The sequence below is a fragment of the Tupaia chinensis genome, unplaced genomic scaffold (genome assembly GCF_000334495.1).
Source record: "Tupaia chinensis unplaced genomic scaffold, TupChi_1.0 Scaffold000231_1, whole genome shotgun sequence".
In the NCBI taxonomy this organism is placed as follows: Eukaryota; Metazoa; Chordata; class Mammalia; order Scandentia; family Tupaiidae; genus Tupaia; species Tupaia belangeri.
The window spans coordinates 366,003-393,819 of NW_006159706.1; the positions used below are offsets into that span (position 1 = coordinate 366,003).

Sequence of the window (27,817 nt, forward strand, 5' to 3'; positions counted from 1 at the left end):
CTGTTATTTCAGACTCCTTGTTGCGTCCCATCCTTTCCCCACCCCTGCTCCAATTAGCTGCATCATTTTTTAAGAAGATTTTTTGCCATAGGGATTGTATGCTCACCAGAGAGAGGCAGTGAGAGGGAAGGTGAGATATCACCCCCAGGGGAGGAATGGCCACACCACAACCCCATCTCCTCAGTTCTCCTCTTGGAAATTTGGGCATGCACATGCATGTGCCTGGCATGATCATCAGTCCTCTGGAGTCAAACCACTGTTGGCCTGTGGGAGTCCAGCACCTTAACCACCACCCCTCCTGTATAATATTTTTATCTCATTATTTTAAAGGATCAGAACCTATCCTGTCCACCCTTCATCAGAACCACCTCTGGTAGACCTGAGGGAAATTAAACTGGGTTTGTCTCACATCCGCAGCCATTTTCTTAGTAATAGAATCTGGAAATATTGAACTTCAAAGGCACATGGGACCAAAGAGCATCATCAGGACTCTACTGGCTAGAACTGTGTTTTGGGGGCTCTATGGCTAAGGGCAGGGACGCTGTGACCGTGTCCTGCCCCAGCCTTTGCATCCTCTCTTCTTGGGCGATCAACTTAGAGGGCACCTGGAGTGTGAACTGTCTGCATCTAAGGTTTGGGGAGGGGGGCTGTGGTTTAGGGTGACCTCATTGTCCAGTTCCAGCCAGCGGCACCCAAATGTACTGTTTGGGAGCAACATCCATTATTTATTGCAGTCAACTTGAAAATAGCTGGGCAAGTGACAGAAGGAGAAAAAAAATGCAAAGATTCATTTTGTCATGAGTAGAAAACTCACGGTTTTGTGCATTTTAGTTGCAAATGTAAGTAGGTTTCGAAGTTCTCCTGGGACCCACATTCCTACAACAGCATAATGCCAAAAATCGATTTCAGAAAAGGCCCCCAACGGACTTTCATTAGTTGCAAAATCTAGTGCAGAGGTCTCTCGCTTCTCTCATGTACCCTTGTCCCAAGCAATGGTGGCAGTGAAGAGCGGCTGCAAAGCCGAGGGGCAGAGAGTGGCAGCTTCGCAGGAAAGCGCACACCCCGGAGTGCACTCTTCGCAAGCGCCGAACCGCGCGAGGGAGTAGGGGGCGGGCTCTGGGAGTCCCTCCCCTGGGCGGGGCCAAGCCGTCCTCCCAACCCGGCTTTGCAGAGCGAAAATCTGGTGTCTCCAGTTTAGAAACAGCACATGCAAAACTGATCCTAAGCCTCTCCATATATCAGCAGATCGCCTACGAGTGTTTGGTAAGGGCTCTGTCGGTCTGCGCAGGTTACCTCCCGCGGACTCGGCGCCTGAACGTCTGCGCCAGCCCTGGGCCCCCTGCAGCCGGAAGGTTACAGTCCCTGGAGCCCTGGAGTTGGTGGCTGCGGCCCACGAAGAAGCAGCAGCGCGAGGTAAGTGCCCTCTTGTGCTTATCTTTCCTAGTGCCCAACTTTTCCATTAAATGGACTTGGCTTTTCTTCCTCCAGGGCCCCTCTGGCTCTCCGTATATTTATTTATTTTTAATCGAGATAGGTAAGTATTTCCTGCCGTTTTCAAGGCTTTCTTTTCTTTATTTTTGGGTCGCTTCACTTATTTTATTCCTCAGCTGCCTGTTACCAAACAGCATGAATGAATGATGCAATATTGCATAGGAGAATCATCAGTCCAAGATTGAAAAAACACCAAAAGTGTCTGACTTTGTCATCTTCTTTCCCATTAGAATTAGAATTTTTGAATAAGTACTTACCATATACAATGTTATAAAGACAGAACTTCAAACTGGGGATTAAATAAGTAACTCATTCATTCATTAAATTTATTTGCTATTTTTTTATATTTGATTTGCACATTATAGTTACTCTTTGATTTTTTTCCCCCTTTTGAATATTTGATAACTAGTATTGGAATGGGGGTCAGGAAAGAACATAAAATCCAAGATTTTTGTATTTTATTACAGCTGCCAGGTAGGTTTTCAATACAACAATGATCATAGTCCTGCTACTTGCATGCTGGTGAAAGAGTAGTCAGGACATTTTAAATTTTTGAACAATTTGATTCAAGCATAATACCTTTGTAAAAGCCAATGTTTTATTAATATATAATTTAATGCAATAAAATGCACCAATTTAAGTGTACATTTTGATGAATTTTGACAAATTTATACACCCATAATCACCACCACAATAGAATATTAGCATCATCCCTAAAAGCTTCCTAGAACCTGGCCAGCAGGTGGTGTGCTAAGAGCAGCTGGATTCCACATGGTCATATCTGCAGTTTGAGTCCATGACAGAGTGGTTTGAAAAATCACTCCAGGCACGTGTGCATGCGTACTCAAAATCCTGAGAGGAAGATTGATTGCAGCCTGACCATCCTCCTTAGAGGTTGATTTCTCTCCCTCTCTCTCTTTCTCTCTCTCCAAGCACATGCATCCTATAGCAAAAAACTAAAAGTAAAAAAAAAAGTTTACTAGAACCGTGTCTAGTCTTCCAGCACCACTGATCTTTGTCTCTATAGTACTCGCATTTTCTGGGGTCTCATATACATTTCACCCCAAAGTTTGTAATCATTTTTTTTTAATTTTATTTATTCATTTATTTATTAAATTTGACCAGAGAGAGAAAGAGGGAAAGTGAGAAAGCAAGCCACCAGGTCCAGGACTCAAACCATGGTCAGCCATGTGGGAGTGTCTAGCACCTTAACCACCATGCCACCTGCTAGTCCCCATAAAGTTTATAATCTTTTGTGCCTGACTTTTGGTGAGTATCATGTTCTATATTTATTTATGTTGCAGCATGTATCAATAATTCACTCCTTTTAATTACCACAATTTGTTTATTCATTTACCTATTTTATATGTATATAGTTGGAGGTTTATTTAAATTTATTTCCATGAGCAAGAGACATAGAAAGAGTGAGAGAGAGAGAGAAACATGCGCAGCAGGGTCTCATATCATGATCTACCCCCAGCTTTTCCTGGCCAGGGAGGGTCATTGGCCAGTGTCCAACTTGTATAAATCAATCCACCAGGGAATGGAACCGGATCTTCCACATGGTCTCCAGCACTGCAGAGAGCTTTGCCATTGCAGCCGGGCATCTCCTCGTTTTTTTCATGTTGTCATATTATTGAGCTGTAAGAGTTCTTTATATATCCCAGGTTGTAAGTCCTTTGTCAGAATCCTGTATTGCAAATATTGTCTCCCATTGGTGGCTTTTTTTTTTTTTTTTTTTTTTTTATTTTCCCCCCTAAATTGTATCTTTTAAGGAACAGAAGTTTTTAGTTTTGATGAAGTCCAGTTTGTAATTATTTTCTTATATTATTTTTGCTTTTTGTGTTTTATTTAAGAAAATTTTGCCTACCTCAAAGTTGTTATATTGGGTATATTGCTGTAAAACATATTACTCACAAGTTAACTTAAAACAACAAATTAAAAAAATATTTATTTAATTTTATTTATTCATTCATTTATCTTAATTTGACCAGAGAAAGACAGACACAGAGAGAAGGAAAGTGAAAAAACAACCCACCAGGTCCAGGACTCGAACTGTGGTTGGCCATGTGGGAATGTCCAGTACCTTAACCACCACACCACCTGCTGGCCCCAACAACAAACTTTTTAAAAAGAATTATTTCTTTTATTTATTATTATTGTTATTTTTTATTTGACTATAGCAAGACACGGAGAGAGAGAAAGATAGAGAAAGCAAGCAAGCAAGCTGCCAGGTCTGGGACTCAAACTGTGGTCAACCATGTGGGAGTCCAGCATCTTTAACCACCACACTACTTGCTGGCCCTAAAACAAAAAAAAAAAATTGTAAAAAAAAATTTCCAAACGACATGGGCACTTGCCAGAGAGACAGAGAGAAAGAGAGGAAGAGAATGGAGAAAGCACCCACAATGGGACATGGTCATGACATAATCCTTTCTCTTTCATTTCTCTGTCCTGTCAGGATTTGGGGCATGCACACACATGCACCTGGTGTGTTTCTCAATCTGAGAGAAACTGCAAACTGCACAGTCAGCATGTAGGACCTGGCTCCCTTAACCACCAGGTCATGGGGCTGGCCCCCCAATTTTATTTTCTTATGGTTTCTGTGGAAATAGCATCTGGATGCAGCTAAATGGAGTATCCTGGCCTAGGGTCTCTGAAGAGGTTGCAGTAGCCAAAGTGGGCTCACCTGAATGCCTTATTGGCAGAAGAGCTGCTGCTTAGCCCACTCACATGGTTGGCCGGATTCCGTTTCTTGATTCCTTTAGGGCTGTTGGACTGAGGGAAATTGGCTGAAGGCCTCTCAGCTCTTGCTACATGGGCAGCTCACAGCATGGCAACTGCCTTCTCACAGAGCAAGAGGGGTGAAAGGTGGGGGTGAGATGGAAACCACATTTAAAATTTTTAAAAATAATTATTTTGTTTAACTTTATTTATTCATTTTAATTTGACCAGAGTGAGAGAGAGAGAGAGAAAGAGAGAGAAAGAAAGTGAGAAAGTAAGCCACCAGGTTCAATTGACCATGTAGGGGTCCCACACCCTTAACTACCACACCACCAACCCCTATTTTTAATTTTTTGAGGTTAGAATTCACTTAGAAATTATTTTTAAATTTTGAAATAATTATAGATTTACAGGAGAATGCACAGATTTTTTTTTTTTTTAATTGTCATAAGGCATTTGCTAGAGAGAGAGGAAAAAATATCCCCCAATGGGGTGTGGTTATACCACAATCTCCCTTCCTCCATTCCTCCTTCCCCTAAGGATCTAGGGCATGCATGCCCAATTTGGAGTGCATGTTTTACGAGTTGCTGAGGCTGAGATTCAAACCACAGTCAGCCATGTGGGATCCAGGTCCCTTAATCGCTGAGTCCCTTCATCTCTGGAGCTGGCCCAGAGATTTTTTTCTTTTTTTCTTTGTTAATATTTATTTATTTAATTTTATTTGTTATTATTATTTAATTTGATGAGAGAAGGAGAGAGAGCAAGCCACCAGGTCCAAGACTTGAACCATGGTCAGTCGTGTGGGAGTCCATCACCTTATCTACCGTGCCACCTGACAGCCCCTTTTTCTTAAGTTTTCTTTTTTTTTTCTTTCTTTCATGAGCCAGAGAGGAGGTGAGACAGAAAGATAGCACTCCCAACGGGGTCCTCATGCCGTGGTCCACCCTCCCTAGCCTCAGCCCCAGGTCATGGGCACACCCATGCCCGTCATACTCAGTAAGGTCTCTGGATTTGAACTTAGAACCTTCCCAGGTGATTTAGCCTTGCACAGAGTTGTGTTTTACTACTGCATCACTGTCTGGCCCCTGCAAAGAAATACACAGGGATTCTCATGCCCTGTTATTTCCTGCATGCTCCTTCCCCGATTTTGGTATCCCAAGGATTCAAAATTGTTACAATCTGTACAGCTCTACAGTTATACCTGCATACATACATTTTTGTGTCACAGTCTAATCTCACAGGTGACCTCTAGTCGTATTTGACTCATTCTGTTCCCTAAAACAGAGCCACTAAATCCAGTCCACAATCCAGGGGAGGGGATTAGAGAAGGGCGAGAATATCAGGAAGTGGAGTCCCTGGGCCTTTTATTTATTATTATTGTTTTTTAAAGTTTGTTATAGGGCTCCTGTGCCTGTCAGAAAGAGAGAGAAAGTGAAAAAGTACCCCCCCAAAGGGAGATGGATGTGCCACAATCCCTTTTCTTCTCTCTTGAGATTTTGGGCATGCACCCACATGCGCCCAGCAGCCAGTAGTCTTTCAAGTCAGTGGGATCTGGCACTCAAAGTGCTCAGCCATGTGGGACCCAGCTGCCTTAACCCCTGTGCCACCTGCTGGCCCTCACTGGGCCATTTTAAAGGCTATGAACCACGGTTATAAAACTTTTCCTCCTATGTTTTAGTAGTTTTAGCTTCTGTGTTTAGGTCTGTGATTCATTTTGAGTTAGTTCTTGGTATCAGACTGCAGGTCAGGGAAGAAGATACATTTCAGTTTCTTAATTTTATTATATTGGGTCATCTGAAAAGTCATGATGTGTTTTTCTATGCAAAAATGCATCATGGCTTTTCCAAAGGCCCAATAACTGCCAGATAGGATTTCAATATAATAATGATCACAGTCCTGCCATTTTTATGTTGATGAAACAAAATGAATCTCCTTACATTTATTTCCACATAATTTAATACATGTCCAATTTATTATTCATTCATTCATTTTTTTTTTTTTTGGAGAGGTTTTTGCTATAGGGTGTGTGCATTCGCCACCGGGTCCGGGACTCGAACTGCAGTCAACTACATGGGAGTCCAGCGACATAGCCATTACACCAACTGCTGGTCCTTAGTACATGCCCAATTAAAAAAAAAGTAGCAATGTATGAATTCTAGGTTCGTAGGGAAATAGGGTAAGTCTTTAGAATAATTCTTTTTAGATGTAAATGATACCAAAGGAAAAAGAGTTAACTATATTAAGAAACAAATTGAGAATACTCCTTTTAGGGGCCAGCAGGTAGTGTGGTAGTTGGGGACACTGGATTCCCAGATGGCTGACTGCCGTGTGGGTGCCAGACCTGGCAGCTTGCTTTCTCACTTTCCCTCTTTCTCTCTCTCTCTCACTTTGTCCCTTTCTGGTCAAATTAAAAATAAAGTTAAGTAAAATAATTCTTTAAAAAAAGAAAATACTCCTTTTATTATCCTGCTCTGGGCAATGAGACTTCTCAGAGGAGCAGTAACTTTGGGGAAGCCCCCCCTCCGCCCCTGCCCAGGCTCCAGCTTCCCCTGGCTAATGGGCTTCAGAAGACCCACAGAGCCTGTCCTGCACAGCAGAGTTGAGGGGGAAATGCAAGGTGTGCATCTCTGGGTACCTAGCTTTGAGTACTCCTTGTCCTTACCTGGCCTTGAGTACTCCTTGTCCTTACCTGGCCTTGAGTACTCCTTGTCCTTACCTGGCCTTGAGTACTCCTTGTCCTTACCTGGCTTTCAGTACGCCTTGTCCTTGTTGTTGTTACATGGCACTTGTGGTCACTGGGACACACAGAAAATGAGAAAGCACCCTTTGGGAAGAATAGTCATACCACAATCCTGTTCTTTCAAGATTTGGGGCACACTTGCACACATGTCCAGTTTTTTCTTTTTTTTTTTTTCTTTTAGAGGGATTTTTGTCCTAGGGTGGAGTGCACTTGCCAGAGAAACAGAAAGGTAAAGCGAGAAATCACCCCCCGGGGAGATGGCCATGCCACAATCCCTTCTTTATTCTCCTCTCAGGATCTTGGGTGGGCATGCACATACACGCACCTGGCATGAGTTTTTTTGTTTGTTTGTTTTTATTTTTTGTTTTTAAGAATTATTTTATTTAACCTTATTTATTACCATTATTATTTTTCAGTTGGATCAAACAGAGAGAGAGAGAAAGCAAGACACCAGGTTCAGGACTTGAACTGTAGTCGACCATGTGGGAGTCCATCGCCTTTAACCATCACGCTACTATCCTCCCCACCCCATGAGTTTTAAGCCACCAGATCTGGGACTCAAACTGCGTGGGAGTCCAGCAACATAACCATTACATCATCTGCTGGTCCCTGCCCAATAGATTTTGCAAGCCAATGGCATAGTCAATGAGTGAGGTCCCGTTGTCTCAGCCACCATACCACTGGCTGTCCTCACCTTACACTCTCCTTTACAGGAGTAGATCTCATGTGACTCAGGTGTGAGGAGGAGTATGCTGAATCCTTTTCTCTGCGTTCAGTAGAACCACTTCAGAACCTTCTGAATTATTTATTTCTCTTACTATAAGGGTCCACTCTGGCTCCATTCATTTTCAGTCTTTGCCTTTTCTTGCTTCCTGTTCTTAAACATTTCTTTTAATGTACCTTTGCCCCTGCTTTCTGAGATTTAGTGCTTTTCCTCACTTTCTCTCTCTCTCTTTTTTATTTTATTTTTATTTATTTTATTTTATTTTTGTCACAGGGCATGCATGCTCACCAGAGAGGAGAGAGACAGAGATATAGAGAGAGAAGTGAGAAATCAACCTCTTGGGGGATGGCCACACCACAATCCTTTTCCTCCCTTCTCAGCTCGGGATTTGAGCATGCACACACATGGGCCCAGCTTGATTTTTCAAGCCACCAGGTCCTAAACTCGAACTGTGGTCTACCATGTGCGAGTCCAGCGCCTTAACCACCATTCCACCTGTTGGCCCTGTATAAGTGATTTTCTAACAGACCTGCAACTTTGGCAGAATCGAAGCCATAGAAGAGCGTGTTTGCCCCTCTGTAAGCTTGAAGGAGGCAAAGGTAAAGCATTTCCCAGAGGAAGCAGCCTTCAGAAGCTGCATCTGCCCGACTTTTGTAGCTGTCCTATAGGCCAGGGGGAGCCAGTATCCCTCTTTCTTGTCATGTGTCTGGCCCTTGTGGTTCATGTCCTCATTTTGTCTTTCTAGGCTCTTCTTCCTCTTGCAGAAAACACAACTCTTCCTTCAGGAAATCCATAGTCAAAAGTTTCTGCTACATTTTAATTCAGGAAAGGAGCAGAAAGAGAAGAGGATCATTTTCTAGGAATCCAGCACTGGAGAAACGTGAGTTCTATCTGCCCTTTGTTGTAGTTAATGTTTTTTTTTTGTATGTCTGGTTGTTACATTGTCTAATGGAAGCTTACTTCTCACCTGAATAAGCAAATGAGACCAGCTGCAAGGGGCAGCAATAATTGCTTCTCAAGAGAAGCCAGATCCTGGGAACTGGCCATGTTGCTTGACTCCCACATAGTCGACTGCGGTTCGCGTCCCGGACCCAGTGGCTTAAAACTCACGCCGGGCATGTGTGCGTGCGTGCCCAACATCTCGAGAGGAGAATGGAGGAGAAGAGATTGCGGCGTGACCATCCCCCCTGGGGGGGGTGATTTCTCACTTTCTATCTCTCTGTCTCTCTCTGTCTGGCGAGCGCACGCGCCCTATAGTGAAAATCTCTCCAAAAAATAAATAAATAAATAAAAGAGAAGCCAGATCCCATATGGAAACCACGGTTTGAATCCCCAACTAAGTTGGCCTGACACTCTGGGCATGTATGCAAGTGTCCCAAACATGATGGGCCAGAGGACTGGATAAAAGGGATTACAACGTTACCAGACCCTATGGAGGGTACCCTCCCCCATTACTCACATGTGTGCACATGTGCTCTATCGTGAACAAAGAAAAAAATTATTATACCCTATGTGGCATAAAATTTTATTTTCCCAGAAGAATAGCTCTTTGTTTCTTTGTTGTTATTTTTTTAAAAAAAGAATTATTTAATTTTATTTATTCCTTCACTTATTTTAATTTGACCAGAGAGAAACAGAGGGAGAAAGAGAAAGTCAGAAAGCAAGCCACCAGGTCCGGGACTCAACTGTGGTCGACCATGTGGGAGTGTCCACTACCTTAACCACTGTATCACCTGCTGACCCCATCTTTGTTGTTGTTTTAATATTTCTATAGGGTGGGTGTGTTCATAGGAGAAAGAGCAAGAGAGAGAAAGGAAGAAAGCACTCTCCAGAGAGGATGGCCTTACTGCAGCCCCTTCTCCTCCACTGTCCTCTAGCGATTTTAGGCATACACAGGTGCTGGCCTGTTTTTCAAGCCGCTGAATCTGGGACTCCGTGCAGTTGGCCATGTAGGATCCAGCCTCCTTAACCACCATCCCATCTGCTAGCCCAAGATAGCTGTTTTATTGTTTTCTTGGTTTTGTTTGTTCGTTTGTTTGTAAAATATCCTCTCAGTGGACTGGCCAGGGACCCTATCCCTATTTACTAGGAGGCTATTTGAAGCTTCTCAAAATCTATTGTGCCTTGTTTCAGTGCTAAGAAGACCTGACCACATTCCCTCTGCCCAGTCCACTTATTCTCTCAGCTGTGCTTAACCTCTACAACCTCTGCATACTGTCTTTTTTTTTTTAAGAATTATTTTATTTAACTTTATTTTAATTTGATCAGAGAGAGAGAAAGAAAGAAAGAAAGTGAGAAAGCAAGCCACCAGATCTGGGACTCAAACCATAGTCAGCCATGTGGGAATCCAGTGCCCTTAACCACCATGCCACCTGCCAGGCCCTGCATACTGGCTTTTATCTGCTCCCACAGGTGAAGGTAAGAGGTCAGTTCTAACAAAAGGTGGAGGGGGTAAGATCATCTTAGATGCCTCTTGTGAGATGTGTAGATAGAAAATTTGGGAGACAATTTGAACCAGGAGAGTTTTTCTTATCTAAAATAAGGCTTCCTAAGGCTGGCTCTTAAGGAAAATCTGCTTTTGTACTTTGGAGCTAGGGATGAGAAGAGCTTGTCAGCAGAGGCTTTTTTATCAGCTGGCCCTTGTTTGGGGATCCTATTCTGAGCAGTGGTGACGCCTGGGCCTGGGAGCTGCCATGTCCGAGCATAGACCCTTCCACAGGATCTCTTCCACGCCTAGTCCTGTCGTCTCCCTCCCCCAAGAACCAGATATGAAGGATCCAGAGTCCATTCCCCAGCAACGATTTTTCTATGTGTGAAATTCTAATGTACACACTTTACTTTGAAGCAACTGAACTTACTCAGCAGATTTTTTCCCTATAGCCATGAGAATTTTGAGTATGTATGAATCGTGGGTCACTCTGGGTGGAGACAATGAAAAATAGGAAGAATCAGAAGTGAACAAGGAGGCAGGTTAGAAAGGCAGCTGAGGCTGTCTGCTACCCTGCTCAATCAAGCAGAGGGAGTTGAAACCCTTGTAACCCGAGGGTTAGGGCATATCCTCTGGCATGTGCATTTTATGGACAGCTAAGGTCACATAATCCAGGTCAGTCTCCTAGGAAGGGTATGGAGAAAGAATCAGCTTCCCAAGGAAATTCAGTCTAATATTGTCTCAGACATTCTGTGTTTCTCTCTTTGGGACCATAGTGTAACCTAGGAGGCAGGTATCAACAATTCTAAGTACTTAGTCAGGCCCAGTGTCCAGCAGGGATATGGAAATCAGCCCTCATTTTATTTGAGGAAATGTGTGTTTCCTTATATGCTCAGGTCTTTGGTCTTGTTGATGCTATTGCTGGTGTCAGTGGTTGGAAAGAGGCTCAAGTATCTTCTTTTTCATATGTTGAGCACTAATTATTTGTCAAATTTTAAAAGAAAGACGAAGCTCCTTGAAGACAGTGTACATTCTGTCCATTCTCAGGTCTTGTGCCAGGCCTTGTGATGCTTCAGGTGCCTGGCTGTCATTCTCCGGAGTATCGTCTGTTCTTAGTTACGGTGTGTTGCTTCATGAGCATTCTTAAAATATTTTCATTTTAGCTTCTTTTACATCTTTTTGTGTGTGTGTGTGTGCATCTGTTTTTGGTTTCCTTTTCATTCATCTATGGCCCATTCTCCATGCTTAGTGAAATTATACTGTATTGGGACCAGTAGTTAGCATAATGGCTATGTCACTGGACTCCCTCATAGTCAACCACAGTTCGAGTCCTGGACCCGGTAGCTTAAACTCATGCCAGGCGTGTGTGCCTGTGTGCCCCAGATCCCAAGACGAGAATGGAAGAGAAGGGATTGCAGCATGGCCATCCCCCCTGGGGGGTGATTTCTCACTTTCTGTCTCTCTGTCTCTCTCTGTCTGTCTGGCGAGGGCACATGCCGTATAGCAAAAATCTCTCCAAAAAAAAAGAAAAGAAAATAAATTATACTGTATTAAGCACTGTTTTTCTACTTATGGACTGTATCTTCCAAGCCTTTCAGTAAACTTGCTTGGCCATGTAATATGAATTAGGTGAATTTTCACTGGACCAGAGTCAAATGGTTGGTTTCTGAGTCACAGAGAGAGTAGGTTATAGAGCTCCCTGCAGTTCTCTGGCTTGGTGGGAATTTCAAGGATTTAGGAAACCTGCTTCTGTCTGTTGGTCTCCCAAAGGCCGTACCGACTCTCTTCTCTCATGGTTAATGAATCATCACCCACTGTGATGCTCAGCTAGCAGAACTTTGGTCTGAATTCCTGATGGAAATCTTTGACATTGCCTGGGTCTACTTTAGGTTTTCATCAATGCTTAACCCATTGTTCTGTTTAAATTGTGCACCTCTTTGCTGTCTCTGTGCATTTGAGATCCAAGTTTTACTTCTTCAGTCATTGCTTGGGTATAATGTGCTTATACTTGTATTAATCTGCAAAATGGGCATGTTAATATTATTCTTGCAAAAAGGTACATGACCAGACACAGATGACAGTTTTGAGGTTCCTCCAACTTCAGAATATTTGTTGCTGATTCTGTCTCATGGGTGTAGCCATCATTGATGGTTTAGGATTTTTTAAAATTAATTAATTATTTTTTAATTTCCATTTGTTGTTATTATTATTATTATTATTATTATTATTTTAATGTGACCAGAGAGAAACAGAGAGAGAGAAAGGGGAAGTGAGAAAGCAAGCTGCTAGGTCCGGGACTCGAACTGCGTTCCGCCATGTGGGAATCCAGCACTCCCAACCACCGTGCCACCTGCTGGCCCCGATGGTTTAGGATTTTAATAAGGCTAATAGCACACTAAGTTGGAATTGTTTTATTGAGAACTGTATTCAGTTCCTTATTGAGTTCTCAATAACTGCTTACATTCAACTGTATTTAATTTGTAAAACATTTACCTAATATCTACTGGGTGCTGGATTCAGAGATGAAAAGGTAATTAATTCAATCAAGGGCTCTCTCCTAATGGAGCTCACATTCTAGGAGAGGAATGACAGTGATTAACTAATTTTCTTGGTGGAGGAGAGAGAGCGACATAGCCATTACGCTAACTGCTGGTCCCAAGGAGTTCATGTATTCTTTATCTTTGTTTCATTGTGTATTTGAAATTTTTCACAATAAAAGGTTTAAAAAAATAGTGTGGATACCTAACTATACTATTCATGATTATTTAATTTTGTTTATTCATTCAAACCTCAGAAAAAATTAATTGAACATCTACTCAAAAGAAGTGTTTGGAAAATTTTGGATCATAGTGTCAGGATCCAGGAGTGGAGATTACATGCCTGTACATAAGTTTGAGACAAATTAGAATATTACGATTTTTGTACAATAAAAACAGATCTACAGAAAGCATCTTGAAAGTTCTGGGCCAGATGCTTTTCAGCTGAAGGGACTTAGGGAAGACTTTATATCTGGCTTTTGAGATTTAGTCATTCACTTAGTTTGACAAATATTAATGAGGCCTCCTTTGTGCCAGGTGCTGTTGTCAGCTCTAAGGTTGCAGTGGTGAGTGAAGCAGATGAAGATCCTTACTCTTGGGGCCAACGGGTGTGATGGTTGGGGTGCTGGACTTCTACATAGCCAACTGCAGTTTGAAAAGTCCCAGACCTGGGGAACCAGCAGTTAGCGTAATGGCTATGTCGCTGAACTCCCACGTAGTCGACTGCGGTTCGTGTCCCGGACCCGGTGGCTTAAAACTCACGCTGGGCGCGTGTGCGTGCGTGCCCAAGATCCCGAGAGGAGAATGGAGGAGAAGGGATGGCGGCGTGACCATCCCCCCTGGGGGGTGATTTCTCGCTTTCTGTCTCTATGTCTCTCTCTGTCTGTCTGGCGAGCGCACGCGCCCTACAGTGAAAATCTCTCCAAAAAAAAAAAAAAAAAAGTCCCAGACCTGGTGGCTTGCTTTCTCACTTTCTTTTTCACTTTTCTTTCTCACTATCTCTGTCTGTCTCTTTCTGGTGAGTGCGTGTGCCCTATAGCAAGTTTTTATTTTTTTGGAGAAGTTTTTTTTTTTTTCCTGTAGGGTGTGTATGTTTACCAGAAAGACAATGAGAGACAGAAAGACAGAAAATGAGAAATCACCCCCCAGGGGGTGGGCCATATCCCTTCTCCTCCATTCTCCTCTTGGGATCTTGGGCATGCACACACGCCTGGTGTGAGTTTTAAGCCACCGGGTCTGGAACTTGAACTGCGGATGACTACATGGGAGTCCAGCGACATAGCCATTACACCAACTGCTGGTCCCCCCTATAGCAAATTAAAAAATAACAATAATAAATAAAATAAATAATTTTTCTAAAGGTCCTTACTCTTTAAAAAAAACTTTTTAAAAAGGTTTTTACCATAGGATATGTGCACTCACTGGACAGAGAGAAAAACAGTGAGACGGAAAGTGAGAAATGACCCCCCAGGCGGATGGCCATGCTGCAATCCCTTCTTCTCCATTCTCCTCTTGGGATTTTAGGCATGTGCACACATGTGCCTGGTGTGAGTTTCAAGCTGCCTGGTTCAGGACTCGAACTGGGGTCAATCATTTGGGAGTCCAGTGCCTTAACCACTACATCATCTGCTGGCCCCAAAGTTCCTTACTCTTAAAGCTCCTGGTGAGCACAGATAAACAATAATTAATTAGCATAGTAAGTACATTTATTGTGTGTCAGATGGTACATGTTACAGAAAAAAAGAGTTGGACATAGTGAGGGAGATTAGTCATGTTGGGGCTGAGGGTAGGGAGAAGCAGTGTGCTCTGATACAGGGTAGTCAGGTTGGCTCACTGAAGATGAGAGAGCTGGCCAAGAGGATATCCAGGTGACAAGCATGCACAGGAGAGCCCAGCTAGAGCATAGGCCATAAGTCGGGAGCCTGCCTGGTGTCTTTGCAGAGCAGGAAGAGGACCAGTGGGGTTGGAGCAGAGTGAGAACAGGGTAGCAGGGAGGTCAGAGAGGTCACAGGGGAGGGGTGTTGGTGTTGCTGGTATAATGCCAGATTGAGGGGTGAATCTTACAAGCAATCATAAGACTTTGAGTAAAATAAGCAACAGTTGAAGGGTTTTGAGCCAGAGGTATGACATGAGCTGAGTGATAGCTTTCGATGACTGCTCTAACTCTGAGGTTGAGAACAAATACTGGGATGCGGCTCACAGAAGGGCTATTGGTGCCGCGTTGGCAAGAAAGACTGGTGACGCAGGTGGTGGTGATAGTGAGGAATGGTCAGATTTTGGTTAGATTGTAAAGTTAGAACAACAGAATTTTCTGGAAGACTGTATGTGGGTGTGAAGGAAATGTCACAGGGAGTGAAGGATTGAGTCGCCATCAAGGAAGAGAACTAAAGCTGCAATGATGGCAATTTTGGGGGGAGAGGGCAGATTAGGAGTTCAGTTTTGCACATGTTAAGTTTAGGATATTTGTTTACTAAACATCTGAGTGCAGGTCAGTAAGTGACTAGAGTTTAAAGTTTGGGAGAGAGAACAGAACTGCAGGTATACCTTTGGGAGTCACTTCCATAGAGCATTCAAAGCCCCGAGTGGGCAGATTCATCAGGGGAGTGAGTGTAGATAAAGAAGTATAGTCAACCACTTTCCCCAGAGTAATTATCCTGACTCTTGCAAATACCCATTCCTAGTTTCTCATCTGACCACTCCTCAAACAGATCAGCATTTGGTCAGATTGTCCTTGTTAGAGGCCTTTTTTAAGTTCGAAGGGGCTGTGGTCCTTTGTTTCTTTCTTTCTTCTTTTTTTTTAAAGAACTATTTATTTATTTATTTCCATTCGTTAATATTATTTTTTAATTTGACCAGAGAGAAATAGAGAAGAGAGAAAGGGAGAAAGCAAGCTTCCAGGTCCAGGACTCAAACCTTGGTCAGTCATGTGGGAATCCAGTGCCTTTAACCACCATACCGCAGTTCTTTCTTAAGTGAAGATGGTTAAACCTTAAACTGGCCCGCTTCAGAAGGATCAGCTCAAATAAGAGCATGGGGATAGGAAACAAAATAGGGTGCAGATAAGCAGCAGCAGACGTGTTGAGTACCCATGTGTTTTTTCCTCTATTTCTGATAGAGCATGTATCCATGCGTGTGTCGGGTGGGAAGATGGAGAGAGGAACACCCTCCACAGGGTCTGTTCCTACTGTGATCCCCTTCCTCTGGTCCTCTGGCCCGTTGGATTTGGGGCATGGTTTCAGCTGACCCGGACAGGGTTTTGAACTGCAGTCGCCATGTGGGGCCCAGCTAATGTTGGCAGCTTGTTACCATTGCACCATGGAGCCAGCTCTGCGTCTGTATTTTATACTTTTCTGTAGAACGGAAGTTTCATTCATATTTGCATTGGTAGTGTTAGTGCATATTTCAAAGCTGTCATCTAACTGGATTCATTCATCTACCATGTCTTTCCCCTTTTTTGGTGGGTCTCCAGTGAATTCATAGGTACTCTTTGGAGTACTCTCTTGTAAAGGTGTAACGTGGGTCAGCAATTTCTTTCTGTAAACGTCCAGACAGGAAATACTTCAGGCTGTGCAGGCTGTGCAGGCTACGCAGTCTCGGCTGCTGAAGCACGACTGCAGTTATGACAGGTAAGCAAACGAGCATGGCCGTGTCCTGATACACACTGACCTATGGATACTGCAATTTGAATTTCATCTAAGTTTTACATAGTACATAATATCTTTCTTCTATTCAATATTTTAAACATTATTTTTAACTTTATTTATTTATTTATTTTAATTTGACCAGAGAGGGACAGAGTGACAGAGGGACTGAGTGAGAGCGACAGAGGGACAGAGTGAGAGAGAGAGAGAGATGGAAAGTGAGAAAGTGAGCCACCAGGTCTGGGACTCGAATTGCGGTTGGCCATGTGGGAGTCCAGTGCCCTTAACTACCATGCCACCTGCCAGCCCCTATTCAATTTCTTTTAACTGTTTAAAATGTAAAATTTATTCTTACCTCATGGATCATACAAAACAGGTGGCAGGCTGGATCTGGCCTACAGGTGGTAGCTCACTGACCTCTGACTTAAAAGATTTTTTCCCCAGGTCAGTTTTGAACCAGACTATTCTACCAAATCCATTGGTTAGAAATCAGTTATGGAGGGGACCAGCAGGTGGTGTGGTGATTAAGACGCTGGACAGTCCCACATGGCCGACCACGGTTTGAGTCCTGGACCTGGTGGCTTGCTTTCATTCTCTTTTTCTCTCTGTGTCTCTCTCTGGTCAAATTAAAATAAATGAATGAATAAATAAAATTAAAAATAAACAATAAAAAAAAAAAGAAATCAATTATGGAGAGGACCAACAGTTGGTGTAATGGCTATGTCGCTGTAGTCAACTGCTCCCATGTAGTCAACTGCAGTTCGAGTCTTGGACCCGGTGGCTTAAACTCACGCCAGGAGTGTGTGTATGCGTGCTCAAGGTCCCGAGAGGAGAATGGAGGAGAAGGGATTGCGGCGTGGCCATCCCCTCTGGGGGGTGATTTCTTGCTTTCTGTCTCTCTGTCTCTCTCTGTCTTTCTGGTGAGCACGCGTGCCCTATAGCAAAAACCTCTCCAAAAAAATAAAGAAAAAAGAAATCAGTTATGGAGACCAGCAGATGGCATAATGGTTACATCAATGGACTCCCTTGTCAACAACTGTGGTTCGAGTCCTGAACCTGGCGACTTAAAACTCATGCCAGGCATGCATGTGTGTGCCCAAGATCCCAAGAAGAGAATGGAGGAGAAGGGATTGTGACTTGACCATCCTCCCAGGAGGGTAGTTTCTTACTTTCTGTCTCTCTGTTTCTCCAGCAAGTACACATGCCTATAGCAAAAATCTCTCTCAAAAAAAAAAAAAAAAAAAAAAAGAAAAGAGAGAGAGAGAGAGAGAAAGAAATCAGTTATGGGACCGCAGATGGCATAGTGGTTATGTTGCTGGACTCCCAAATGGCAATTGCAGTTCAATTCCTGGACCCAGCAGCTTAAAACTTACATTGGGCTCGTGTGCGTGCATGCTCAAAATCTTTTTTTAAAGATTATTTTATTTAATTTTTATTTGTTCATTCATTTATTTTAATTTGACCAGAGAGCGAGAGACAGAGAAAGTGAGAAAGCAAGCCACCAGGTCTAGGACTTGAACTGTGGTCAGCCATGTGGGAGTGACCAGCACCTTAACCACCATGCCACCTACTGGTCCCAATGCTCAAAATCTTAAGAGGTGAATGGAGTAGAAGGGATTGCAGTATGGCTGCCCCCCCCCAGGGGGTGCTATCTTACTCTCCCTGTTTCTTTCTTGCTCTCCATCTCTCTTCAGTGAGTGTACATGCCCTATAGCAGATTAAAAATAAATAAATGAGTAAATACAGTTATCTTTTCTCTTGTAGAAGAAAAATTCTTCCAAGGATGGTCTCCCACTCAGAGTTGAGGAAACTGTTCTGTTCAGCGGATGCAGTATGTTTTGATGTTGACAGCACGGTCATCAGGGAAGAAGGAATTGATGAGCTGGCCAAATTCTGTGGAGTTGAGGATGCTGTGTCGGAAATGTAGGAACAGTATTTATTCATCTTGTGAAATGATAAAGAATTTCAAAAGAGAGTGACTATTTTGGATGAAGTACTACACCAGAGCCACAATTCTTTTTTTTTTTTAAAATTATTTGATTTAACTTTATTTATCCATTTATTTATTTATTTCACTTTGACCAGAGAGGGACAGTGCGAGAGAGCGAGAAGGCAAGCTGCCAGGACTGGGACTCAAACCATGGTCGACAATGTGGGAGTCCAGTGCCCTCAACTACCATGCCACCTGCCAGCCCCCACAATTTCTAGAACTTTAGTTTAGTTCCTGGCTGTGAAACATGGCAGTAGACTTTTTCTTCTCTCCTGTAGGGCCAAATTTGGTAGTATACATTATCCATTCACTCATTTATACAAAAATATATGGAAAAAAAATAATTCCTGGCAAATAAGTCTGGATAAGACACATTCTTAGCTCATTCAGGGGAACAATGGCCGTAACTAAACAAACATGGTGCCCGGAGGCCCCCAAGTGTCCTGTGCCCTGTGCCCTGTGTCGTGGTTGGAGATGTGGTCTTAGAGGCTCACTGGAAAGCTAGTTCTGGGTCAGTCTCTGCAGATCCTCGCCCAGCCCTCCCTCCCTCCCACCTTCCCTGCTTTGCAGCGCCGGCACCTTCCTCTGCAAGGGCCCCAGGCACCTGGTCGTGGACCACTTCTTGTGCAGCAGCATTTGATAGAAGAATGTCCAGCTGTTGGTTTCTTTTTTCGTTTATAGAAGCTTGCAGCTTCCAAGGAAAGCATCTGCGGGCAGCACGTGTGGTTTTCTCAGCTCACCAGTGTGTGTGCGGATGTGAAGAATGTGACCCCATAATATTAATGTGATTTTCTTAAAAGCATTATTTATTTAATTTGATTTATTCATTCAGTTTATTTATTTATTTATTTATTGAGAGGTTTTCGCTATAGAGCACGTGCGCTTGCCAGACAGACAGAGAGAGACATAGAGACAGAAAGCGAGAAATCACCCCCCAGGGAGGATGGTCACGCTGCAATCCCTTCTCCTCCATTCTCCTCTCGGGATCTTGGGCACACATGCACACGCGCCCGGCGTGAGTTCTAAACCACCGGGTCCAGGACGTGAACCACAGTTGACTACATGGGAGTCCAGCGACATAGCCATTATACTAACTGCTGGTTCCCTCATTCATTTATTTTAATTTGACCAGAGAGAGACAAAGAGAGAAAGAGAGAGAAAGGGAAAGTGAGAAAGCAAGCCACCAGGTCCGGGACTCAAACTGTGGCCGGCCATGTGGGAATGTCCAGTGCCTTAAACACCATGCCACCTGCTGTTCCCACATTAATGTGATTCTCAAGCAAACCGTCCATAGTTTATTCCCAGGTCTTGCTCCCATAGGAACATACTGTGTCTGTTGTACGGGGAGGAGTGGGAGGGTAGGGAAGGGGGCGGGGAGGAGTTGTCCTGGCAGCACCTTCCTCATGGTGGATGTTGTGAGAACCTAGGGCAGTGAGGTGCTTAATGTCAAGGACAGCTGACATGGCTGCCTGATTGCTGGGTCTTTCTTCTAGGACACGGCGAGCCATGGGTGGGGCAGTGCCTTTCAAAGCTGCTCTCACAGAGCGCTTAGCACTGATCCAGCCCTCCAGGGAACAGGTGCAAAGGCTCATAGCAGAGCACCCCCCACACCTGACCCCCGGCATAAGGTAAGAGGAACCCCAGTTTTGGGTACACTGTTGTCTGTCAGCACTGGTTTTGGGGGGCACACCCTTCTGAAAATATCTCACTATTTAGAGCTCCCTTTTGTGTGGTTCTTTTGACACTTAGACATGATCTTGTTTGGCTGGTTGTGTCTTCCTGTGACTGCACCCCACTCTCCCTGGGGAAAGTCTGAACTTTCCGTGTGTTTCATCTTGTGCTTTTCTGGGTTCCTTGGACAGAGCAGGATCATGGAACGGTCAATCACCACCCGTTCATTTCTTTTTTTTTTTTTTTAATTAAATTTTTTTAAGAGGGACCAGCAGTTAGCGTAATAGCTATGTCGCTGGACTCCAACGTAGTCGACCGCGGTTCGTGTCCCGGACCCAGTGGCTTAAACTCACGCTGGGTGCGTGTGCGTGCATGCCCAAGATCCCAAGAGGAGAATGGAGAAGAAGGGATTGCGGTGTGGCCATCCCCCCTGGGGGGTGATTTCTTGCTTTCTTTCTCTCTGTCTTTCTCTCTCTGTCTGGCGAGCGCACGCGCCCTATAGTAAAAACCTCTAAAAAAATTTTTTTTAAGAATAATTTATTATCATTATTTTCCAGTTTTGACCAGAGAGTCAGCCCTGCAACTCATTCATTTCTATAAATATAGTTTGAGGGGCCAGCAGTTGGCATGGTAGTTAAAGGCTCTGGATTCCCAAATGACCCACCACAGTTAGAGTCTTGGACCCAGCAGCTTGAAAATCACACTGGGCATATGTGCGTGTGTGCCCAAAATCCCAAGAGGAGAATGGAGGAGAAGGAATTATGCCATGATCATCCCTCAGGGGGGTGATTTCTCTCTCTCTCTCAGTCTCTGTCTCTCTCCAGTGAGTGCATGTGCCTTTTGGCAAAAACCTAAAAAAATTAAAAAGTGTGCCTGCCTATATATGAAAAAAATATATATATAATGTTAATTCCACAGGGAATATACCTGTACCATGGGCAAATAAATACATTCAGGAGAAAAATATATATTCTAGTTTCCTTTCTTTCTCACATTTCTTTTTTTCTCTTTTGCATTAATTGTCATTTCATTTGATATATGTTTTATTTTGCAGGGAGCTGGTAAGTCGTCTACAAGAGCGAAATGTTCAGGTTTTCCTAATATCTGGTGGCTTTAGGAGCATTGTAGAACATGTAGCTTCAAAGCTCAATATCCCAACAACCAATGTGTTTGCCAATAGGCTGAAATTCTACTTCAATGGTAAGACTTCGACGGGACCACGTTTCCTCGCTTAGCAGTTCCATTAGTCCATAGCCAGGTGGTGTCTGTGGAATGCAGCTTGTGCTGGATGGTGTCAGTTACATACTGAGATGAGCAGCTCCGATGTCTTGCCCTTTGCAACATAGACTTAGGTCATCATCTGTCCTCACTTTAATCCTCATGTTGTCACCTATCTGCATTTAGCAAAATGATCATTTCTACAGAGTCCAAATGACCTATTTTGTCATCATTGTATTTTAATTTGATATAAACTCTTAGGTATTTGGAGCAATTTAGACTCAAAAAGGAGAGTTTTATTAATGGGTTACTTTGGGTTAGTCTCCAGGTCCCTCTCTGGACAATCACAGAGTCACAGAAGTAAATTTGTATCATTTCAAGAGAGCTCCGGTTAAGTTAAGGGATATTCTTCAAACCAAAAAATATTTAAAATAAAAAATGTGGGGCCACCAGGTGGCATAATGGTTAAGGCACTGGACTCCCATGTGACTGACTGCAGTTTGAGTCCCAGACCTAGCAGCTTGAAACTCATGCTGGGAGTGTGCACCCAAAATTCAGAGGGGGGAATGGAGGAGAAGGAATTACAGTGTGGCCTTCCCTCCTGGAGAGTGATTTCTTACTTTCTCTGTCTCTCTGGTGAGCACACATGCCCTATAGTGAAAATTTCTCTCTCTCAAAAAAAATAAAAAGAAAGAAAGAAAGAAAGAAGATGGTTTTGAAGGTTTATAGAGATTATTGAAAATGTAGAAAAGAAGTGTGGTAATAACTGTAAGAATAGAAATAGTTATTGAAAATGATGAAGTCTCTAAAGTGAAATTATATATATTAATGTTTTAAATTTTATATATTATTATTTCATGGTGTTCTACTCCCTCCTCAGGGTTGGATAATTACTACACTGGAAGCTTAGGGGTTATAACTAATTCACCCCACAGGGTTTTGAATTTTTTAGAATTATTTTATTTTTAACTTTCTTTCTTTATTTATTTTAAATTTTACCAGAAAGGGACAGAGAGAGAGAGACAGTGAGAAAGTAAGCCGCCAGGTCCGGTACTCAAATTGTAGTCGGTGATGTGGGAGTTCAGCCCTCTTACCACCAAGCCCCCTGCCAGCCCCAACTCACAGAGTTTATGACCTAATAAAGCCACCTCTTCAAGGGGTATTTATAATTTAAAAGGAAAGCTTATTATTATTTTTAATTGCCAGAGGGTACATGTACTCGCCAGAGAGAGACAGAAAGGGAGAGGGAATAAGCACCCCTAGTGGGGTGTGGTCATGTGGCAGTCCCTTCTCCTTCATTTCTCTATCCTGTCAGGATCCTGGGCAGGCATGCACATATGCCCAGTGAGTTTTTTTCTTTTCTTTTCTTTTTTTTTAAAGAGATTTTTGCTAAAAGGTATACACATTTGTCAGAGAAACAGAAAGCAAGGAGTCACCCCACAGTGGGGATGGCCACACCTCAGTCTCTCCTCCTCCATTCTCCTCTCAGGATTTTGGCATACATACACAGACACCCAGCATGAGTTTTAAGCCGCCAGGTCTGGGATGCGAACTATGGCCAACCACATGGAGTCCTGTGTCTTAACCACTATGCCACCTGCTGGCCCCAGTCCAGCAACTTTTTCAAGCTACCAAGGACTCAAGCCATGGTCAGCCATGTGGGATGTGACTCCCTTAACTACCAGGCCATGGGTCCAGCCCAGCAAAGCTTATTTATTCTGAAGAAAGGGTATGGAATTCCAGGCTGAGTGATTTACTGAGGGCTACTTTTAACCTTCTCAGGTGCATTTAAGTGAGGTTGTCATCTGTGCAAAGAGTTGGCCATATTAATACACTTTTATGGATTGTTAACATTGTTTTAAACTTTTTTAAAGGTGAATATGCAGGTTTTGATGAGACACAGCCAACAGCTGAATCTGGTGGGAAAGGAAAAGTTATTAAATTTTTAAAGGAAAAATTTCATTTTAAGAAAATAGTCATGATTGGAGATGGAGCTACAGACATGGAAGCCTGCCCTCCTGCTGTATGTATTATGTGTACTCATTTTTTTTCAGGTTATATTTCAGTATTAAACAGCTGATTTAGAACTACATAAAATTTGCAACAGAAGTCAAACAAAAGTAGCTAAGGGGGTTGGACAGTGGGGCAGTGGTAGAGCATGATGCTCTTCGAGGAAGATCCAAATAGAAAGGTTCCAGGTTTGTGTCCAGAGACCTCCCTGAGCACGCTAGACATGGGGGTGCCCATGCTCTGGGGCTGGCTGGGGCTGGCTGGGGCTGAGGGTGGATTGCGGCATCGGGACCCTGCTGTGAATGCCTTTTTCTCTCTGCCTCTCGCTTGTGGAAGAAGGAAATAACCTAGGGGGAAAAACAGCTAAGTATCCTTATAAAGTTTTTAAAAAAGAAACTAAAACAAATTCAGTCTCATTATGTCGGTTGATATTTTGCAAATCCAGTAAAAGTTATGAATAAATAACTTTTTTTTCTTTCTCCTGGAGGCATGTGCACTTGCCAGAGTGAGAAAGAGAGAGAGAGAGTGAAAGAAAAAAAACACCCCGCAGTAGGGTGTGATCATTCTACAGACTTCCATTATTTCATCCCATTTTCAAGCCACTGGGGTCAGGATTCAAACTGTGATTGGCTGTTTGGGATCCAGTTCCTTTAACCATTTTGAACTATGGAACGAGCCCTGAAAATCTTTTAAAACTTGTCCCTGTAGTTTGGCCACCACCTCTTAGCCCAGGAAGATTTGGTTTCATGTCCCCAAATAATATTATAAACAACTCATAACTAAATCAAGATTTTTCTAAAAGAATTATTTTATTTAATTTCCTTTCTTCCTTCCTTCCTTCCTCACTCTCTTTCTTTCTTTCTTTCCTACCAGAGAGGGACAGAGTGAGAGCGAGAGATAGAGAAAGTGAGAAAACAAGCCACCAGGTCCAGGACTCGAACCACAGTTGGCCATGTGGAAATCCAGTGCCCTTAACCACCACACCATGTGCTGGCCCCACTAAATCAAGATTTAAAAAAAAAAAAATTTATTTTTATTCATTGTCATTAATTAATTAATTATTTTTGAAATTGACCAGAGAGAGACAGAGAGAAGGAAAGTGAGAAAGCAAGCTGCCAGGTCTGTGACTTGAACCATAGTCAGCCATGTGGGAGTCCAGCTGCCTTAACTACCACACCACCTGCTAGCCCCCTAAATCAAGATTTAATGTAATTTTATACTTTATATTCTATTCCCTCATACATTATTTTATTTAATCTTCATAACATCCTAGGGCAGTAAAATATTATCTTCTTTTATCCGATGGTGAACTGAGACTTATGAAGGAGAGAGAGAGAGAAAGCAAACCTCCAGGTTCGGGATTCAAACCACAATGGTCATGGGAGTCCAGCACCCTTAACCACCATGCCACCTGCCGACCCCCTGAATTAATGTTTTCTGAGATGAGTGGGTTTTATTTTTATACCTATGTTAAACCTACTGCAGGACTGGCAGGTGGTATGGTGGTGGATTCCCACATGGCCAAGCGCGGTTTGAGTTCCAGACCTGGCAGCTTGCTTTCTCACTTTCTCTCTCTCTCTTGTCTTTCTCTGGTCAAATTGAAATAAACAAACGAATAAATAAATAAATAAATGTAAATAAAATAATTATTTTTAAAAATAAAACCTACTGCAAGAAACGAATGGTGTGTGAGAAAGTGGCCTGAATTTCCAGTGAGCCCATTCTCGTAGGTCTTTGGCTTTATCATGCCATTCTTTCTTAAGCAAAACTGAACCAAAAATGTTATACTGAACTTTTTATCCCCTGGTTTCCTGAGACCTAAAAATGGTGACTGTCTTGGTAAATGATTAATCCAAAATGGCTAAAGAATCTTTTTGGGTCCTTTTAACATTGCTTGAGTCAGTTCAAAATAATACACGCTTAGATGAGGCATACCCTCCGCTGGGCTGGCCAAGCGTGAACGTGGGCTAGTTTAATGAGGACTGTGCAGAAAGCCAGAGTGGTCAGGGAGCTCCCAGTTTCACTGTCCAGACATGACAGAATGAAAAATTCCAGAGGACCCTACCAGGCAGAGGGGACAGCCCGAGCCAAGAGAAAGTGTTGTGTAGCTGTGTAGCTCTCACAGGCGGCCAGAGTATGACGGTGACCCAGAGGGAGATTGGCTGCTGCCAAGGGAAGGTCTCGCAGAACTCAGGAGAGGAAGCTTTCAGAGCAGAGGGGGCATGCGCTTGCCCCAGTCCAGGCCGTGGGCACACACGGGGCTTCCTGTGAGCAAACGCTGGAGACGCTACGTGTGAGCAGTGGCGCTTTGGTGTTATCTTTAGGTCCTGGGAAGCCGTGAGGCTACTGGACAGAGGAATGAGTCAGGGTAGGACAGGGGCTGGCATGTGGAAAGCGTTACCATGGAGGCGGACAGATCCGTTAGGGTAAATTCAACTGGAAGGTAAGAACCTAGTTGTCTTTTCCTCACGTGTGATGCGAAAATAAAAGTGAAAGGAAAGCGCAAAGGAAAAAGTTTTGTACTTCCAGATTAGTGTGTGTCATGTCCATATGTTGCAGGAAAAAAAGTGCTATGTTTGAAAAATTATGTATTTTATTTATTTATTTATTTTAATTTGACCAGAGAGGGACAGAATGAGAGAGAGAAAGAGAGAGAGAGAAAGTGAGAAAGCCAGCCGCCAGGTCTGGGACCTGACCCATGGTCAGCCATGTGGAAGTCCAGTGCCCTTATAACCACCATGCCACCTGCCAGCCTCCCGGAATGCTATTTTAAAAGATCAGTGAATAGGACCAGCAGATAGCATGATGGTTATGTCACTGGACTCCCAAATAGTCAACCGCGGTTCGAGTCCTGGACCCCGAGGCTTAAAACTCACATGGGGCGTGTGCGCGTGCGTGCCCAAGATCCCAGGAGGAGATGGAGGAGAAGAATCTGCAGTGTGGTCATCCCCTCGAGGGGATGATTTCTTGCTTTCTGTCTCTCTGGTGAGTACAGGCGCCCGATAGCAAAAGTCTCTCTTTAAAAAAATAATAATAAAGAACATTGACTAAATAAAGGCATCACTTAGTAGAATTAAACAACCAACCCATGTATTTGACTGCGGTTCGAGTCCCGGACCCGGTGGCTTAAACTCACGCCGGGCGCGTGTGCGTCCATGCCCAAGATCCCGAGAGGAAAATGAAGGAGAAGGGATTGCAGCATGGCCATCCCCCCTGGGGGGTGATTTCTCGCTTTCTGTCTCTCTTTCTCTCTCTGTCTTTCTGGCGAGCGCACGGGCCCTATAGCAAAAACCTCTCCAAAAAAAGAAGAAAAAAAAAAAGAACCAACATAACTATAAACAATTTTAACTATAAAGAGTGGAATGCTGCTAACAGATCTCCTTCAACCCAGAATAATAAAGTCCGGCCTGTTTCTTCTGCACACACCAAGACTTTGCGTCTCCTGGGAGGGAGTGCCCGAGGTAGTCGAGGCAAGGGTCAGGACTGGCTGGTCTGATCCCCGGTCCAGGAAGGGCACTGCAGGCTTCTCTTTGATTTTCTCTGCCTTGAAATGAGAGGCATGAAGTACTTGCCATCTGGTTTAGAACTCAGAACACTTACCTCCTGATGTGATTTCACCTCTGTAAGCATTTGTCTTGGTTTTGAGAGGGCAAAGACCATTGTCTCCTTCTCCCAGAGCCTCTGCACTTAATTTAAATAAATAAATTAAATCATTTTTTTTAAAAAAAGGGGGCAAGCAGGTGGCATGGTGGTTAAGGGTGCTGGACTCCCACATGGCCAACAGTGGTTCAAATCCTGGACCTGGCGACTTGCTTTCTCATTTTCTCACTTCCCCCTGCCCCTTTCATTCTGCCCCTCTGGTCAAATTAAAATAAATAAATAAAGTTAAACAAAATAAATTTTTTTTGAGAGGTTTTTGCTATAGGGCGCGTGTGTTCTCCAGACAGACAGAGAGAGACAGAGAGACAAAAAGCGAGAAATCACCCCCCAGGGAGTATGGCCACGCCGCAATCCCTTCTCCTCCATTCTCCTCTCGGGATCTTGGGAACGCATGCACACGCGCCCGGCGTGAGTTTTAAGCCACCAGGTCCGGGACGCGAACTGCGGTCGGCCACGTGGGAGTCCAGCGACATAGCCATTACGCTAACTGCTGGTCCCAGCAGAAAGTTTATTCTGTCAATACTGACTGCCTAGGATAGGGCTGCATTTTTTTTTTTTTTTTAACTATTTCTCTTTTTGCTCCTTAGGATGTTTTTATTGGTTTTGGAGGAAATGTGATCAGGCAACAAGTAAAGGACAACGCCGAATGGTATATCACCGATTTTATAGAGCTTTTGGGAGAACTGGAAGAATAGTATCAACTTTTACGTAGCTCCTGACAACTTCAGATTAATTTGTCAAAGTTATGCAGATTGTGACAACTCGATCTATCAAGTTGCTATCGATTAGCTGTACTTTAAAGCAGGCTAGTTAGGATTCCTAGACAATGACCTCTTTTTACTGTGGTCCCAGTAATATGATCGTTAATTACTTGGAGAGTTTTATCACCTGAAATCTTGATGTCTATTCCTAGTAATGTTTCCTTTGAAGGCTTTTAAAAGTGGATAATAAATTAAACACCTTCACCACTGGATTTGGCAGCC

At 43.4% G+C, this 27,817-nt stretch overlaps 1 protein-coding gene across 1 annotated transcript; it reads left to right on the forward strand.

Annotated features, from left to right (window-relative positions):
• The first annotated feature begins 1,136 nt into the window (after positions 1 to 1,136).
• PSPH (phosphoserine phosphatase) lies at positions 1,137 to 27,807 on the forward strand. The gene is made up of 7 exons (XM_006148095.3): positions 1,137 to 1,413; positions 8,425 to 8,559; positions 18,050 to 18,208; positions 19,769 to 19,903; positions 21,001 to 21,146; positions 23,039 to 23,187; positions 27,422 to 27,807. Exons 3-7 carry the CDS (start codon positions 18,069 to 18,071, stop codon positions 27,527 to 27,529), a joined length of 678 nt encoding a protein of 225 aa, XP_006148157.1. The 5' UTR covers positions 1,137 to 1,413; positions 8,425 to 8,559; positions 18,050 to 18,068; the 3' UTR covers positions 27,530 to 27,807.
• The last annotated feature ends 10 nt before the right edge of the window (positions 27,808 to 27,817 follow it).

Coding starts and splice junctions, on each gene's coding strand:
- PSPH (XM_006148095.3), top strand. CDS start 18,069: ATGGTCTCCCACTCAGAGTTGAGGAAACTGTTCTGTTCAGCGGATGCA. Junction 18,209..19,768: donor GAGGATGCTGTGTCGGAAAT/GTAGGAACAGTA, acceptor TCTTTCTTCTAG/GACACGGCGAGCCATGGGTG. Junction 23,188..27,421: donor TGGAAGCCTGCCCTCCTGCT/GTATGTATTATG, acceptor TTTGCTCCTTAG/GATGTTTTTATTGGTTTTGG.